The sequence below is a fragment of the Zeus faber genome (assembly GCF_960531495.2).
Source record: "Zeus faber genome assembly, chromosome: 8".
Taxonomy (NCBI): domain Eukaryota; kingdom Metazoa; phylum Chordata; class Actinopteri; order Zeiformes; family Zeidae; genus Zeus; species Zeus faber.
The window spans coordinates 22,855,835-22,873,589 of NC_137195.1; the positions used below are offsets into that span (position 1 = coordinate 22,855,835).

Sequence of the window (17,755 nt, forward strand, 5' to 3'; positions counted from 1 at the left end):
AACATCTGTGCTGGCAGACATTTATTAGTGTGTGTGTGTGTGTGTGTGTGTGTGTGTGTGTGTGTGTGTGTGTGTGTGTGTGTGTGTGTGTGTGTGTGTATGTGTGTGTGTGTGTGTGCATGTGTGCGCGTGTGCGTGTGTGCGTGCGTGTGTGTGTGTGTGTTTGAGGGGTTCAGCCCATGTCCGTCTTCCATGCAGAGTCGGAGTAAACGGTGACGGGGGCGAGCCTTTGTATTCGAGCGGCTGGAACCTAAAGACGCGGGGTGCGAGGACGGACGGGAGGGAGAGGAAGGTCTTAAGGGAAGGAAAAGAAGGAAAGGAAGGGGAGGAAGGGAAGGAAGCAAGGGGGTACGAAGGGGTCCCTCTAATTGTCCTTCTTTCTCCGTTATTTATTTTGGTCTGATTAGCTCCAAACACCATGAAATCCAGCACAACCGGCACCAGCACAACCAGCAGCACCAGCAGCACCGGCAGCACCAGCAGCACCAGCCGTTCTGATGAAAAGACACTTCGAGTCCATCTTTATTTTCTCTTTTTCAATTAGTTTGCTTTCAAGATGTGACTCTTGGCTGGTCATGAAAGCCTCGGCCGGAGAAAAGAGAAGCGGAGAGCAAATCATTGTGGATGGTGACGGCGCGCTCCACCGAGCACATAAGACCAAGTCAAGTTGTGCACAGCGCCACGCTCGGTCCACATTTATTACTCTCCTAAATCAAACTGAAAATAAGACTCTTAACTAGATTCAAATTAATTCACTCACGGACACACTTTACTTACCGAAGTAAAAGTACAAATACCCTGACACAAAACTACAGTGGTAAAAGTGAAATAAAAGTGCCCACTGCAAAAACCCAGGGGGGGAATGCACATTCTCAATTAACTCCATTAATCACCTCTGTGCTTACGTGCGAACCCGAGCGGTCTTGAAGGAAAGAATGGAGCGTTTTAATTAAGCCAGGAGGAGAATAGAGGCCGACTCCGGGATAATTACTGCGGAGAATCCAAGATGGCGACTCCCTTAGAATGCTCCCATTGACGGGATGGAAAATTTCACTGCGCCGGTGATGATCTCTCCTACCAGTATTCTCTGTGGCCTGATCTCGCCCCACCCGCACCGGCAGAACTACTAAATGACACCAGGGTCAAAGTCGCTGCATATAGTCCGGTCGGGATAATGCGCAGCCAACCGGTCATGGTCGCAAAATAACCCTCGACAGGGTGACCAGGACAAGTCTTTTATCACTCTGAAGGGGGCTATTTTGAGTTGATGACCAGCTGGCTGCACATTATCCCACTTATTAGACGGCTACTTACTACGGATAAAATAATACATCGAGAGAGAATATTAATTTGAAATTATTTTATAACGAATATCAATTTGAAATTGGACATATCTGCATTCAACTCTTCCAAGACATAGAGTGTAGTTTCTATGTAGCGTCACAGGATGGCGCCACTTGCTACTACAAGCATTAGTATGTTGACAGCAACCAAAACAGGCAATCAAGTGGTTGTCCTTCACAATAGTCATTATTAACAGAAATATTACTCATTATTCAGAGATAACCTGACCTCTGGTTACTACTACTGACCAATCAGAATGGAATATTCCATAGGGACGTGTAGTGTAATAACGCTTTTGGAGTCATCAAGTAAATAGGTTTGGAACTTAGCAGGGAGTCAGAGAGGTATTTCGCCTGAGGAGGACCAAAAAAATAATAATTACAAAAAAAAAAAAAAGCACAGGCGATTCGTTTGAAAGTGGGGGGATTCGTTAGATGGAGTCACTGGACTGGAAGAAGGGCAGTTTTTCCTAGTTTCCCAAAAGGACGCAGGCTCAGGCTGGACGGGAAAGACTGCTTTGTCCATGAGAAGCCGGAAGGAGTCGCGTTAAACAGCAAATAAGAGCTAATTGCTTATATTGCGCGCTCTCTAATCAGCACTTCTTTTGAGTCCACTCTTTCTAATTCTTTTAATTATGTGCCATTGTGTTTCTGTCTTCTTGCAAAAAAAGCGAGAGAACCGGGAAAACAGGAAAAGATAGAGTGTGTGTGTGTGTGTGTGTGTGTGTGTGTGTGTGTGTGTGTGTGTGTGTGTGTGTGTGTGTGTGTGTGTGTGTGTGTGTGTGTGTGAGTGTGTTGGGGTGGGGGGGGGGGGTGTTAGTGGGAAACTACAAGCCTGTCAGAAAACATGAGAGCTGCTTTAATGAGACGGTCATGTACGGCCTTTTGGACACACAAATTATAGGAACGTCCTATAAGGAACGTCTGATAAGAGCACTGCTGTATATATCTAAAAATTCCATCAAAACGAGGAACGAAAGTCCATCTCTTTCCTGGCGAGGTGGAATCTCTGCAAGGCACGCGACAGGGTTGCCACATCGCATCCCCCACATTGAGAAGCTATTTAAAAACGACTTCTGCGTCATCGTCAAAGTGATTTCCACTTTGGCTCCGCTGCGATAACTAGCCATTAGTCCGCTCGTATGGGAAATCCATCGGCCCTAATAGAAGGACTCCCAGACCTCTGAATACAATTCAACAATCCGCCTTGGAAAAAAAAACAAAAAAACGCTTCAGTTAGCCTTTTCCTCCCGGCTGTATTGGCCATACTTGTCCATTAACAAACAATGGACATCGGAAAGGCGTGGCTGGATGGAAAAAGGCAGAGAGAGAGAAAGAGAGAGAGGGCGCACAAAGTGTCTTGGTGCTGACATTAGAGCTGCGTTTGTCCATAACCTCCGTATTCTCAATATTGTCCGTAGAAAGAAGGACCAGCTTGGATCTCTCATTTGCCTTTATTTTCCGCTCGCCTAGATCTGCTCATCAATCTCACGCTGGATTTTATAGTCCGTGGCTTAAATACGTCAGTGGGAAAATTAAACCTGGGCCCAGGCCTCGCAACTCATAACGTCCTCCCCGATAGAGGGAACCGCTAGAGCCGCCGAGCATAAAATTAAACGGCCGATCTGTTGAAAAGAGAATGAAAATTCTAACTGCAGCCAAAGATGCCCTAAACTATAATCAGGAAGAATTTAAATTGGATTTAGGTTGAAATAATTCTACATAATTCTAATAGTAAATACTCCAGTTTAGTGTAATCTAGTTTCCAAGTACTGAAATTGCTCTATATTCTGATGGAATTGTACAAGCAGCTCCTGTGCATCTGATTCTGTAACTCGGTGGGGTCGTTTTTTGAAGTTTGAGAGTGATATCAATATTACGGCATGTTCATTATTTCAAGGCTTCCAACCTTCTCGTCAGAAAACAGACGTATCGTATCGTATCGTATCGTACCGTATTTATAACAGATTCTGATTGTTTGAATGACCCCACAGCCCGGGCCGCATGGTGGAATTTGCCTTTAGTTCAGTTTGCATGAAAACACACGTGACAAAAAAGACGGTTATCCACCTCTGCACCTTCTTCTTCTTGCACATTTTTAACTGTACATTTTACACTTCGCCATGTGTATGTAGATATGTTTATATATTGATTTATACATGAATATGTTTCTTAACTTGTATGTAGATTGGAGCTGTAACAAAAGTCATTTCCCCCTGGGATTATTAAAGTATGTCTGATTCTGATTCGGATTCTGTAACAAGAGGACAGCGCGGCAGACCACAACAATAACATGGGACGCAACAGACGGGATCATTAGGCCCAACCACACACCCCTGGTTCAATTTCGACCAGGAGCTCCATGAAAGGCTTGCTCGCCTCAGCATATCTTTTGTTTCAATGGTGTGTTTTGCCTGGTTTGGCACCACGCTCGGCAGTGCGTGTATATCTACTGCCCCCTGCTGGTCAACACGGCTCACTGCATCCCGACCGCAGGCCAGGGCCGCGACTTGACTGGCGCTTTATTAAGCTTGGATTCTTATCATGATTATATTCCATCACATGTTGAGGGAGGGATGTCGCACTTTTTGGCCAGTTTGAAGCTTCCTTCTGACACATTTAAAACATTTATCTATTATAAAGCTCTTTAAATGAGAACGCTTGATCATTAATCAGACTGGAATTGACTATTAATAACATTGCATCAATCAAACCGCTTTTAATTATACAGAGACAGACAGACAGACAGACAGACAGACAGACAGACAGACACACACACACACACACACACACACGAACACACACACACACACACACACACACACACACACACACACACACACACACACACACACACACACACCTTCATTACAGAGGTATTGGATAACTTTTTTGCCTATCTACCATCAATCATCATTAGTCACACACAGTTTCCTTCGTTGAAAACGCATGCTCCTAAAGTAAATCACAACGTAAAATCCTGGAAATCCGAGGCAAAGTCCATTTTGACATGCTCAAATTTGACAGCGTAACCCAAACATGGCCAAAGGTTATACTTTAATAGCTCAGTATGCTTGACACGCTGTCTCTATTTACTTCCCAAGGCCAAGCTCTCAGATACATCTGCATTAATTTATAGTCCAAGCCTTAATACTGCAATAACTCCAACATAGTTTTTACAGCAATATATTTTTATTTGTTTATATTTATGACGTGTGTCCCGTATCTTCTTGTATGTATAACATTATAATCATGTATGTTGTTTTTTTGTCTTGACATTTTTGATCCATTATATGAGATCGGCATAGTTTTGACTATCACCATTTCTGTTTTATTCTATTTTCTTTAGTTATATAAGCTGTATATAGCTCATGTAGCTGTTCACTGCAGTGTAAAGGCTCCCTTAGGAAGAAATAAAATGTTATATGATTTGGTAATATCAAATAATATGTATACTTAACATAAGAAATAGAGTTAATGAAGAACAGGCTAATAAGGTAGAAAAAACATTGTTTTTAAAGAATTGTAAGGATTATTCAAGATCAATAATTCAAGAACAATAATTCAAGAGAAGTTATAATTGAAAATCATCATGATCCTTGTTTTGAGGCCTAAATTGATGACCCAAAACTGAAAATATGTATAACATTGTTTATTTCATTGCTAAATTCATTTTGCTTGTTTGCTTTTTATTGTCACCATTTGAATGCATTCAATTAATGTAAAGCAGTTTAAGTTGCTTGGTTTTTTTTTGTATGGAAGGTGCTATAAAATAAAGGTTGTTGTTGTTGTTGTCATTATTATTATTACTATTATTATTGGTCCAGCCCTGAAGGGGAGTGAGCCTGTGAGAGAAAAATGAACATGATCAATTCTTTGAATGATGTTTTACATGTTTTATATAGGACAGTAGCCTTTTGTATGTTACGTAGCTTTTAAAACACATTGCCTCTGGGTTTAGATGAGTCTCTCAGAGTATATATGACGAGACTGTTCTTTCTAAACAATGTCAATTGTAGTATTGATAAACCAGACAACACTTCATCCTCACTCAACCTGTTTGGAGATAAGGATAATCCAAGGGGCTTGAAAGAGCATTGTGTGTTTGTTTTCTGGCATAGTCTTTGACTGGAGTTTGAATGTTAAATCACTGTTTGAGGGTAACAGCCCTATGATTGAGGGGCACACTCTTGTAAATGACACTGGACCAATGGTACACAACTTCTCTTCGGTATAACGGCCTCTGCACGCCCTCTGCTCCGCTTTATTTAAAAATAAATGGGATTGGAAAAAGGAATTATACATTTATATATATACACAGACACACACACACACACACACACACACACACACACACACACACACACACACACGCCCAGTTTTTGTAAAATGTAATCAGGAGCTGTATGAGAAACTTTCACTTTCACTTAAGTAATAACATCAAAGTGGTACTTTCACTTCTAGGAGAGTCATTTTGTGGCAGGGTTTTTGTATTTTTACCGACTTTGCCCCAGTCCAGGGACAAAAAGGACGACTTCCTGCTCTCTTGCGACCGCCTCCCGTCTCCTGTCTTTGTCCGTCCAGCATGGAGGGAGCAGGTGGGGTCCCCGTCCGCAGCCGTCCCTCTGAGCCAGCCAGCGACCTCCGCCTCCACTCCTCCTCCACCTCCACCTTGGCCTTTGACCACCAGCTCCCGGCCAGTCCGAGGGGACTGCTGCTCCTGGCTGAAATAGTAAGTTCATATAGGTCTTAATGTTCTGTTTGTTCTCGTGGGCTTAGTATGTTATAAGACCAGAAATTACTTATCAATTCATCTAAAAATCTGTGCAGGATACTCAAAAACACTGAAAACAATACTAAAAAAGTAGGGAGTTCACTTTTGGCATGCGTGTGTCTTAAATGACAAAAATATCAAGATATTAATACTGTTTATCAGCTTTGTTATCTTACTTCACCGTTTAATTTATTCTTGTTGAGCTTGGGCTTTTTGTTGTGATTGCTTTTTGTTTGTGTAGGTCACATTTCAGTTTTTACAAGCAGCCACAACACTCTCAGATAGCATAAAGTAAATAAATAGCAAAAATAAAAACCAAATACTTCCTTTTCCCTTCTGTTGCTGCTATTTGACTCAAAATAATGATGCTGTTTAAAGTAAAGCTAATTATGTTGATGCTCGCATGATGACATTTCACTAAAGATTTGCACTTTAATGCATTATTTTGTAAATGTGAATCAGATATATTGATTTGATACAGCAACACAACTGGAAATGATGCAGATATGCAACAAGAGTAGGACTGTGTGTTTTGAAATTTTATTTCCTGATGATTCAATTTCAGGATGAACCAAAAAAATATATCATTTACCTGTCTAAATGTTTTAAAATGATTTCAAGAAATTCATTTAAAAAAACATAATTTACATAACGACTCAAGATATATATAATTATAATAATAATTATTATATACATTTTAATAAAATCATAAAAATATATTTTAATTCTTTTTATTTATTAATATTATATATATATATATTTTATAAAGTAAGCACTTATTGGTCAGTTGAAAAAAAATCCTTTGTTTAACCATTTTCTGCAAGTCCCCTGTTTGCTATAAAAAAGGAAGTTTATCAAAAACAACTCGGCCCGTGTCTCCCGCTCATATTGTTTCCCTTCCTTCCCAAATCGGACTTTCCCTGGACCCAGCACCCAGGCTGGCTGACTGCCAGGTGCACTGTTTAGGGCGTTTATCCCATTTGTAATTAAACTTGGATGCTACGTGATGAATGGGGACGAAACACACACTGACCAGATTTCAGTGATCTACAAGTGACACAAGTGGCTGTAGGAACCCACTTTTAAGTGTCAGGCACAACACGAAGGTCCACTAAACGACTAAATTATTACATCAATATATTTTTAGCATGAAATGAAACCGCTCAAAGATAAAATGGGATTGAAGGAAGCGGAAGTAACTAAAATCACAATTACAAATGCCACTGCAAGGAGTAATGGGTAGCTGTACAATATCACATAAGATATGGTAAACTTAAATAAGCATGGTTTTGGGATGTATATAAAGTGATAATATCAAGGCAATTTGCTAATTATTTTAAAGAATTTTCGAAACTCACTTTACTATAATAGATTTATCAGTGAGCTTGCTGTAATTGCACATATCTTCTTTGTTCCTGTGGTAAATGTATTGTTTTCATGTGCATAACAGTGTACTAATACATTATGCAGTCTCGAATACAGTCCATCATAACAAAGTGACAACTAGGTGTCTTAGATTGATTTGGAAACACTATACATCGGTAGAGTCCCTGCACATTTGTGTATGTGTAATATAATTATGTTCATTTCATACTGTACCGGTAACTATGAAAATAATTTATAAATAAAGACAATATTTTTATAAAGGGGTTTAGTCTGTGAGTGCAACTGGCAACTCTCACCAGGTCATACAGTTTTTCAGAAGGTAGAAGATGCTGTACTTTATCCAGCAACCCAGTTATTATGCACCATCTACTGGTGGAAAGCTTTGAATAACCTTCAGTGAATAACGAATATTTTTTTTGATGCATAATATCTTCCAGTGGCCCTGCCATCTTTTCCAAGAACTAGGATGAGACACCCAAGCAGACATGTCTGCTATGAAAGATATTTGTACACATGACATTGAAACAGGAGGAAGGAGGGGGTAATGACAATAATTAAATATATTTAAGAAATATTAACTATTTACAAGTGTAGTTTCTTGATGAATTTGATGTGTTTTCATGAAGAAGAAGTGACCGCTGACTTGAGTAAAATAGTAGGTTTATTACAAAAGAACAGCATCAGACTATACTTGCCATGGACGTCTAGGAGAGAACTGAGCCGGATAGATTCTCTGTCGAATGAAAGTCAGGCATGTGCTTTTATGCTTAACCAGAGACAACGTTGACCATCTGATTCCCCTACCTAGGTCACCGTTCACATTTTCACCTCCCATATCATCGGGACCCCTGACAATGGGCTCTCTCTCTCTCTCTCTCTCTCTTTCTCTTGAGACCCCTGGCACTGTCTGTTAATAATTATCTTATACAATGGGTACTGTCTTGGGATGCCACTCATTCCAAGACACCTCATCTTTCCCCCCTTTGAGACTACACAAAGTCTCGACAGAGATAAGAGTCATTGAACTTACGACATTAATTGGCTTAATAGAAATCACATACTAACAAACAGACTGATTATAATATACCCTTCTGAACATGCTTAGTCGTAGCAATACAATACATTTGTGGAGTGTGAGGGCAAAAAAACAATCTGGCAGCTTCCTTTCTTAGTTCTTTCAACAAACAATCAAGACAGGAAAATTCTCTCACGGTTCCTCTGCCCCAGTCAACCACCTATTGCACTCCAAATCAATTAATCGCAAACAATAAGGGTTTCGACAACTGTACAGGATGTTACATATTAATGCATACATTCAGAACCTCAGACATAAATCAAAAATTTTGTCCGAAGTCAGGCTGGTCGACCCATCGGACCCTCCAGTGAACCTGTCCTTGCCTATCATCAATGTCCCTCAAAACCCGGAACAAAAGAAAACACCTGAGGTCCCAATATATCCATTTCACCCTGTTACAGAAAACTTCAAAGAAAACAATACTAATACTAACTAACTAAGTAATATGTCTTGCTAAAAACATCTACTGTAGAGTACAGACTTTTCATCAATAATACAGGTTACATTGTAATAAACAAACTCCAATATTATAAAAACATAAATAACACATATGCATGTATTGAACTGTTGCTTTTTAACACCATCAACTTTTAATGCTATTTCCATTTTTGAATGTCCATGTTTGCGTGTTCAAGTCCATTAGGCTGTTAGGATCTCTGGACACAGCCAACCTCAGACTGGTCCTGAAAGAAAAATTCACCAGCCAGTATCTTGCACACACATCAAATACAGTATAATAATTTCACTTTTGCATTACACTTTAACATTATTCCAACATATGATTAACATTTTCCTTTTCCCCCCTTTGTCCATGCATTTTCTCAGTCAAAAATAGGATTGAGTCTATGACTGAATCAGATATTTAGAATGGATATTTCTCTTCAGGTGTTAGCTCCTAACTACACACCATTAATGCCAACGGAAGCGCCTCTACCCAATTCAGTCCTGTATGCTGACAGATTTTGACAATGCGATTTTTCAGCACACCACTCAATTTTTCTTTTCACAAACACCTTGGCTTTGCGGATGATAAACAGCTCCTAGACGTTGTTTAATTCTCCATTTTTTCAGAATCAATTTTACTGTTTTATCCACAAACTCTTTCCCATTATCTGAAGATATGCGATCTGGAAATCCCCACCTGATTATGACCTCACAACACAAAAGCTTGGCTTGGCAACTGACTGAGCATCTTTACGCTTGGTTGGACATGCTTCAGTCCCCCGTGAAAATCCATCCACGATGACTAACACGTATCTTTTACCTCCTACTGGTCTTATCATGTCAACAAAATGCACAACCAACTCACACATGGGACCTGTCGGAGTTGGAATGTGACCGGGTGGACTCTTCACACCCCTCCGAACATTGTTTTTAAGACCGATTGTACATCTGCCTATGACATAATCAATTTGCTCAAGCAGGTACGGTGCGCAAAAACCATACTCTTTCGTGATTTTTTTTTCTAATCTCCCTCCTTGCAACATGGGCTAACCCATGTGCTTCCTGAATCCTCAGACCTAGTAGGTCGGGGGGTGCTACCATCAGTCCTTCATGATTTATCCACAGACCAGTAGACTCTTGTGTGGCCCCTCGGTCCAACCATGATTGTTTATCCATGGCAGATGCCGCTTCTTGCATCGAGATCACATCTCTGAGCGTGATTTTATCTTCCAAGTCCACTTCATGGGTGACAAGAAGAACTTTGCCTGCTTTGTTTGCTCCTGTAACTGCTTTAGCAGCCTCATCCGCTGCTTTGTTACCTTGAGTAACCCTTAACATGTCAATTTTGTGTGCTGCACACTTAGCTACAGCTATTTCCTTTGGCTTCATCATTGCATGCAGCAATTTCATTATCTGAGCATGATGCTGTATCGGAGAACCATCGGTTTTCTTAAATCCTCGATTTTTCCACACTGATCCAAATAAATGACACACATTATGTGGATATGCAGAATCTGTATATATTGTCACTCGTTTACCTTCGGCCAATAGACAAGCTTCCGTCAGGCCCACAAGTTCAGCAAGCTGTGCAGAAGCGGGTTGTGGTATTACTTCTGCTTTCTCAACGACAAATTCAATTCCTTGGGCTTTGACTACTGCATAACCAGCACTCAATGTGTCTCCTATTCGATAGCAGGACCCATCAGTCCAATACTCCACATCTGACACATGCAGTGGGAAAGCTTGCAAGTCTGATCTGAGCTTTGCATATCTCTCTACTTCCTGAACACAATCATGTGGTTCCCCATCTTCTGGTGTTGGCAAATTTGCGCTGGATTTACCGTGACGCACCTTACTAAGGTGACATCTTCCTGCTCTCAGAGCCTATGATAGTCTCTTAGCCAAGACATGGTCAATGTACATTTACCAAAGTTCAAAAGATTTCTGAGACTATGCTGGGTAAGAATTGTCACTGGGTAACCCATAGTTACTGATGATGCTTTATCATACATTAGATAAACTCCCACCATTGCTCTGTAGCACCATGGTAGCCCCAATTCTACTTCTAAATAGGCAGTAGAATAATATGAAATAGGTTGAGGTCTTGTCCATGTTCCTGTGGGCTGACAAAGCACTGCGCATGCATATTTGCCCCCAGTGGACGTAGCCACATACAGCAAAGAGTTTTTAGAGTAGTCTGGCAGTGCTAGCGCTGGAGCTTCTTGTAACCTCTGTTTGATTGTCTCAAATGCCATTTGACCTTCCTGCGTCCAGGTGAGGTTAAAATGGAGTTGAGTATTCCCAGTCTCTTTTATCATGGCTCTCAAAGGCCCTGTTAGGCAGGCATAATCTTCTACCCAAGCTGAAGAATATCCCGCAATGCCAAGAAATGGCATCATCTCTCTGACGGTTCTGGGCTTTGGTGCCGTTCGAATGGCTTCCAAATGACTCTCAGAGATGCTTCTGTGTCCATGGGTTATTGTTTGACCCATATAAACTACATTTTCTTGACAATACTGTAGCTTCTTCTGAGAGGCCTTGTGTCCTATGTCTGCCAAAAGCTGTAACAGTTTGATTGAGTCCTCATGGCATGTTTCCTTGTCTGGTGAACACATGACGATGTCATCCACATACTGAATGACAGTACTTTTCAAGATGTGATCGATCCCAGCCAAGTCATCCTGCAACACTTTATTGAAAATGTAAGGGCTATGTTTGAATCCTTGAGGGAGACTCTTGTACTTGAAGGTTTGTCCTTTGTATGTGAATCCAAACAACCCTTGACTCTCTTCGCTCAATGGAACACTAAAAAATGCTCCACACAAATCCAACACTGTGAAGTGTGTAGCCTCTGGAGGAATTTGGGCTAACAAGGTATGTGGATCTTATATATCAGCTGGAAAGTCCTGCACCACTTCATTTACCGTCCTCAAGTCATGTACCAAGCGATAGGATTCATCTGGTTTCTTGAGAGGCAATATAGGTGTATTACTCTGAGGAGCCGAACATATTTCCACTACACCTGCTTTGAACAGTCTTTCAATTTGTGGTTCAATCCACAAATTGAAGGACTGTTTTTAACCAGAAAATCTGGGTTGTGCCAGATTGGGGTGAATTTGTTTGAAGATAGAGTGTGTCCACTGAGTTTGAGGAATCTCCACCAGGCTGACAGAGTCGTAGCGGAGCCATTCCAGTCCTCCCCACTGAGTGGTAAGACCGTGGTTTTAGTCCAATTTATTGAGTAGTCTGAGATAGCTGAGAATTTAGATATAAGATTTAACACTTCCGGTAGGGATGATATTGGGTTCTGTAAGTACCGCAAAATATTGTTTCCTGTTTGTATTCCAACAATATTACTGTATTGACGGATGACCGCTGCAAAGGGTTCAATAAAGATGGCGAATCGTAATGGGGAGAGCGGACATCCTTGTCTTGTGCCGCATTGTAGAGTGAAACGCAGTGAAGTGTAACCATTGATGATGACATAAGCAGATGGTGGGTTGTACAGGATTATGATCCATTGAATCAGTGACTCTCCAAAGCCAAATTTGTTGAGGGTTGAAAAAAGAGATATGTCCAATTAACTCTGTCAAATGCTTTTTCGGCATCTAAAGAGGCAATAACAGTATTTAAGCTGGTCCTTTGAGATATGGTGATCAGACTGAATAAACGGCGCACATTGCTGGGTGAGTGTCTGCCCTTGACAAAGCCTGTTTGGTCTGCGTGAATTACAAATGGAATTACTTTTTCAATTTTGTTGGTTAGTGTTTTACTTATAATCTTTAAATCACAATTAATTAGGCTTATGGGTCTCTAACTGGAGGTAAGGGTTTGGTACTTATTGGGTTTGAGCAAAACCAAAATGAGAGCAGTATTCATGTGCGGAGGCACATGAGGTGCACTAGGGTGAATGTTGACTTAATCTCTGTAACCATTCTGATGGCTAATGGGGATATAAGTGACCAGAAGTGTTTACAGAATTCCACTGGGTACAGCAGCGGGATCGTGGCACCACCCCTTGCGGTCGCCTGTGCGGGTGCTCCGTGTTGATTACACACATTTAAGTGTTTTTTTCCGTTTTATATCACTATGTCTGCCAGAAACTCATTGGTAGTGATCTCCTATGACCGGCGGATTCAGGGCAGTTTGGTGGCCGCGGGAAAGGGAACCGTGCTGTCATCCGCAGCCAGAGCCTTACCACGCCCCTTTGTCCACCACAAATAAATATCATATTATTCTAAATGAGAAAGTCGGAAAGTTGCAATTCTAAGGATTCTAAGGCAATTTCTTTTGACGCGCGCGTATGATAAAATCAAGCGGAGGTAGAGAGAGATTTCTAGACCAAAGGCACGTCTATTACCTGCAGTTGTGCAACCTGGGATGGTTAAAGCGGTATCTTAGAAGTACAACTTAAATCACAGGGCTTTTCTTCAAATATGAACAATCAACCACAAGGCTTCCAAGAATACCAGTAATAAACTACAAAGTTTTTCAAAGATATCAGCAGCAATGTATCACAAATCTTTCGCAAATAACATCAGCAATTTAGCATACCACAAAAGCTTTCAAAAGCCTTTTTAGCAATTTTTTATTAATCACAAAGCCTTAAAAAACCTTTATCAGCAGTGCAGTATATTACAAAAGCTTTTGAAAGTGTAATTAGCAATTTTAGTAAATAACAAAGCTGTTGAAAATATTACTAGTAATTTATTCAACTACAAAGTTTTGTAAAATGTTATCAGCAAACACAAAAACTACAGGGCTTTCAAAAAGTTTCGTCCACAATTTAGTAAAACCCAGAGTGTTATGATTAATGCATGCACATTCATCCATGGCTTCCTTTCTCCTTCCTCTTATGTATACTATGGTTCGTAAATTTGGAGAGGCACTTTACTTACTGCTTAGCGTTAAGATCGGGTAGGTACTAATCACACAATCTTTCTAAACAAATAAGTAAGAACGTTGCTTACCTTTCTGGTAAGCAACGTTCTGGCTGGTAATCCACCACGTTGTAGGTTGCCGCAGGCGCAACGTGCAAAACAACAATTGCACATGTGTAAATCGAGGTCATGACATCATCGTCTGGCGAAACCTTGGTTTCACCGGACCACACAAAAACACAGAAAATGGAGTTTAGAAAAATCTCCATCCTGGAAGATGTTTTCCCAAAGCTTTGTTTTCAGTGACCTTAAACAGCGTTTTGGTATGGACGGAAAATATGATAAAATACTACATTTAAAAAAATACCTGTATACTTGTGAACGAGGCGGGGGGTTTAACCCTGGATTATTGAGCACTGATTGGCCAGTTGATGTGTCAATCACTGTTTCCTACTTGAGGTGGATGGGGCGAGTCTGAAAGCCATGCCCTTCTGGCTGCACCATGTCATTATTTAAACATTGTAAAAAAAAAAAAGCTTTATAAAGAGAGCGTTTAGAGACTGAATGTTAAGTATTTTTTAGACTGTGTTAAGCCGTCCAGCAAGAGCAGTCCAGAAAAATCGAAGTAAGTTTGTCAAGTAAAAAAATACGTTTGTAATAATGTTCAACATAAACAGACCCAATGCATCCAGTATTTTTAAACCAGTGGTTCTTTTTGCAATTTCGATTTTTAAAGGTTATTGTGCCAATAATGCTGTAATGGTAGGCCACTAGAAATGCCTTACCTAAAGAAACATAAACGTCCAAACTATCATTTGACGCCATTTTATTATCCGTAAAAAAATGGGAAATGGGAACTCACATGTTACGCTGCAGCGAAACACATAAAAACACAGAATAGACATAGTTGCAGGTGAATACAAAATGTCTATCTGTGTAAAACGATCTTTCTCGCCTCGTCCCCTCCAGGTGTGCGGTCTGCTGGTGTGGATCCTAGTCGGCGGCACTGACTATTTCCATGAGGCCGCGTTGGTTTGGGTGATGCTTGTTTCCGTCCTCTACTGGGTGCTGACCGTCTGTCTGTTCCTCATCTACCTGAGCCAAACCCACCAAAGGGTTCCAGCGGTCCATTGGAAGACAGTGGTGCGATATTATTTATATATTATACACCTTTCTGATTGGTCAATAGCCATCAATCGGCAAATCGGCTTATCTCCGAATAATGACCGATAATCTGTTAGCCCTTTCTTGTTTGCAGGTTTACAGATGAAATCAGGCAGGAGTCTCCGTGGACTAGGATGTTTTTGCGGATGACATTGTGATCTGTAGCAAGAGTAGGGAGCAGGTTGAGGAGAGCCTGGAGAAGTGGAGGCATGCATTAGAGAGAAGAGGAATGCAGGAATAAGACAGAATACATGTGTCTGAATGGGAGGCAGGGCGGCGAAAAGCTGAGAATGCAAGGAGTGGAGGTGGAGAAAGGCGGATGAGATCAAGTACTTGGGGTCGACCATCCAAAGCAGCGGAGAGTGCGGGAGAGAGGTGAAGAACAAGAGAGTACAGGCAGGGTGGAGTGGGTGGAGAAGAGTTATCTGTTACAGAAGGGTTCCAGCAAGAGTGAAGGGGAAGGTCTACAGGACGGTAGTGAGACCAGCTGTTTTACGGTTTAGAGGCACTGGCACTGACATAAAGGCAGGTGGCTGAACTGGAGGTGGCAGAGTTGAGGATGTTGAGATTTTCATTGGGAGTGACAAGGATGGACAGGATTAACAATGAGTACATTAGAGGGACAGCTCAGGTTGGACAGTTTGGGGGAAAGAAGGAGATTGAGATGGTTTGGACACGTGTGTAGGAGAGATGAGAGTTACATTGGGAGAAGGATGCTGAGGATGGAGCTGCCAGGCAAGAGGAAAAGAGGAAGTCCAAAGAGAAGGTTTATGGATGTGGTGAGGGAGGACATGCAGGTGGTTGGTGTAAGGAGGAAGATGCGCAGAAAAGAAGGTATTGGAGGCAGATGATCCGCTGTGGCGACCCCTAACGGGAGCAGCCAAAATAAAAAGAAGAAGAAGAATCTGTTGATAATGACTGTTGTCACCAATGGGCAACCACTTCTCCACCTGGACTATAAGCTAACTTGTTGGGGACTGTTTTTCTTAGTGGAAGCTCTTAAAATAGGAAATAACTAGTTAGGAAATCATTTCTAATCAATATTTTGTCTCAATGTATTATTTAATTTAGTAGGTAGTCATGTAATAGGCAGCCAGCTGGTCATTATAGGCAAAATAATCACTCTGAAAGGGATTATTTTGCAATAATGACCGGCTGACTGTACGTTGTCTCTTACTTATATCATATCGAGGTTCCTGTAAATACATCCATATTATGTTGGATTAATGTTTGTATTTATGTTTAATTGTCCAATTAAATTGAGAAGGGGGTACCAACACTCAACAACATTTCTTTCTCTCTCTCTCTTTCTCTCTCTCTCTCTCTCTCTCTCTCTCTCTCTCTCTCTTCTAGTCGCTCTGTTTTAACAGCAGTGCAACAGTCCTCTATCTGGTGGCTGCAGCGGTGGACGCTGCCTCAGTCGGCAAGGCCATCGGCGGTCGCCACAACTACAACTGCTGGGCGGCGTCGGCGGTAATTACAATACATTTCAACGGCAGTGTCGTCTCTGACATACGTCTTTCGACTTTGCCATCAAATTATCGTGAAATAAAATTTTTATATTATTAAATTGTCATATTGTGATGATGGTACGCAATTTAACAGTGATGATTATCAATATTGTTCTTCAATAAAAGTATTGAAGTACATTTCATGTCCTCAAATACTCAAAAGTGTAAAATACTTGCTCAACATCATGACCTCATTTGAAGACACCTACCATTTTAAGCTATTAATTTTCCTCTTGTCGTTGGAATGCTCAAACCTGAAAAAAAAAAAGTAGCAGCCACTTGCAGGCAACAAAAATTTGAAAAAATAGTCAGAAAGATGATATTTAGGTGAAATTGTACAAGAAAGGTACAACATTGTCAAAATTGCACTTACTGTAAATACTTAGTAGCAAATACTTCTTAAATATAAGACATACTTTTTTATGTATAGGGCTTAATATTTGCTCTTATAACATACTTAACATAAATGTATGTTAAGTATGTTATGTATATTCAATGTGTTGGCCCTTGGCTTTAACAAGTCATTATTTTCATATATAAGCAGATATTGTGATATATAAACCTGTCAGTGTTGTATAAACTCGCCCATAATTCTGATTCTTCCACATCTTCTCCCAACCCCTGTCCTCAGTTCTTTGCCTTCCTGACCACGCTGTGCTACGCTGGGAGTGCTTTCCTGAGCTTCGGGGCTTGGAGAGCCCAAGAAGAGGAACTGTAGTCCAGTCACTCTGTTTTTAATGGCTTAAACATGTTTAACTTATGTCAAAATCATTATGCCAAAACACGTTTAAATTAGGATATTTGTTGAGTAGAATATATGTATACAAATAACAACTATCACAGGTAAATGGTACTGCAGTAGCAAAGTCCTTGTATTCTATTTACCATCACATTTACCAACATTTATTTTCAATAAGATCAGTAAATGAGCTCAGACAAAACAATTTCAAAAACAATGTGGGATATTCGAATAAACTGTGCAGTGTAAAGGTAACAAATGAGAGGATTTATTTCATCCATACAATTAATGTACTACATGCAATATCCAGGTAAAATGATCAGGCTCTGATTTGGTAACTGTACCCCAATCCACAGCATTGCACATTGTAAAAGTTATAAAAATGTGCAGGTATCACAAACTATGCACAATTAATCATCTAATAAAGACAATTCCTCGC

The 17,755-nt window shown here is 40.6% G+C and overlaps 1 protein-coding gene across 1 annotated transcript in view; it reads left to right on the forward strand.

Annotated features, from left to right (window-relative positions):
- cmtm8b (CKLF-like MARVEL transmembrane domain containing 8b) overlaps positions 1–17,549 on the forward strand; it is a gene marked incomplete at its 5' end in the record, with an annotated part of 22,359 nt that extends 4,810 nt beyond the window's left edge. Inside the window, 4 exons of the mRNA XM_080004839.1 lie at positions 5,928–6,075; positions 14,872–15,045; positions 16,420–16,539; positions 17,209–17,549. Coding sequence (XP_079860965.1) covers positions 5,928–6,075; positions 14,872–15,045; positions 16,420–16,539; positions 17,209–17,295 — 529 coding nt within the window. The 3' untranslated portion in view covers positions 17,296–17,549. The remainder of the gene's footprint in view (positions 1–5,927; positions 6,076–14,871; positions 15,046–16,419; positions 16,540–17,208) is intronic.
- Positions 17,550–17,755: the final 206 nt, after the last annotated feature.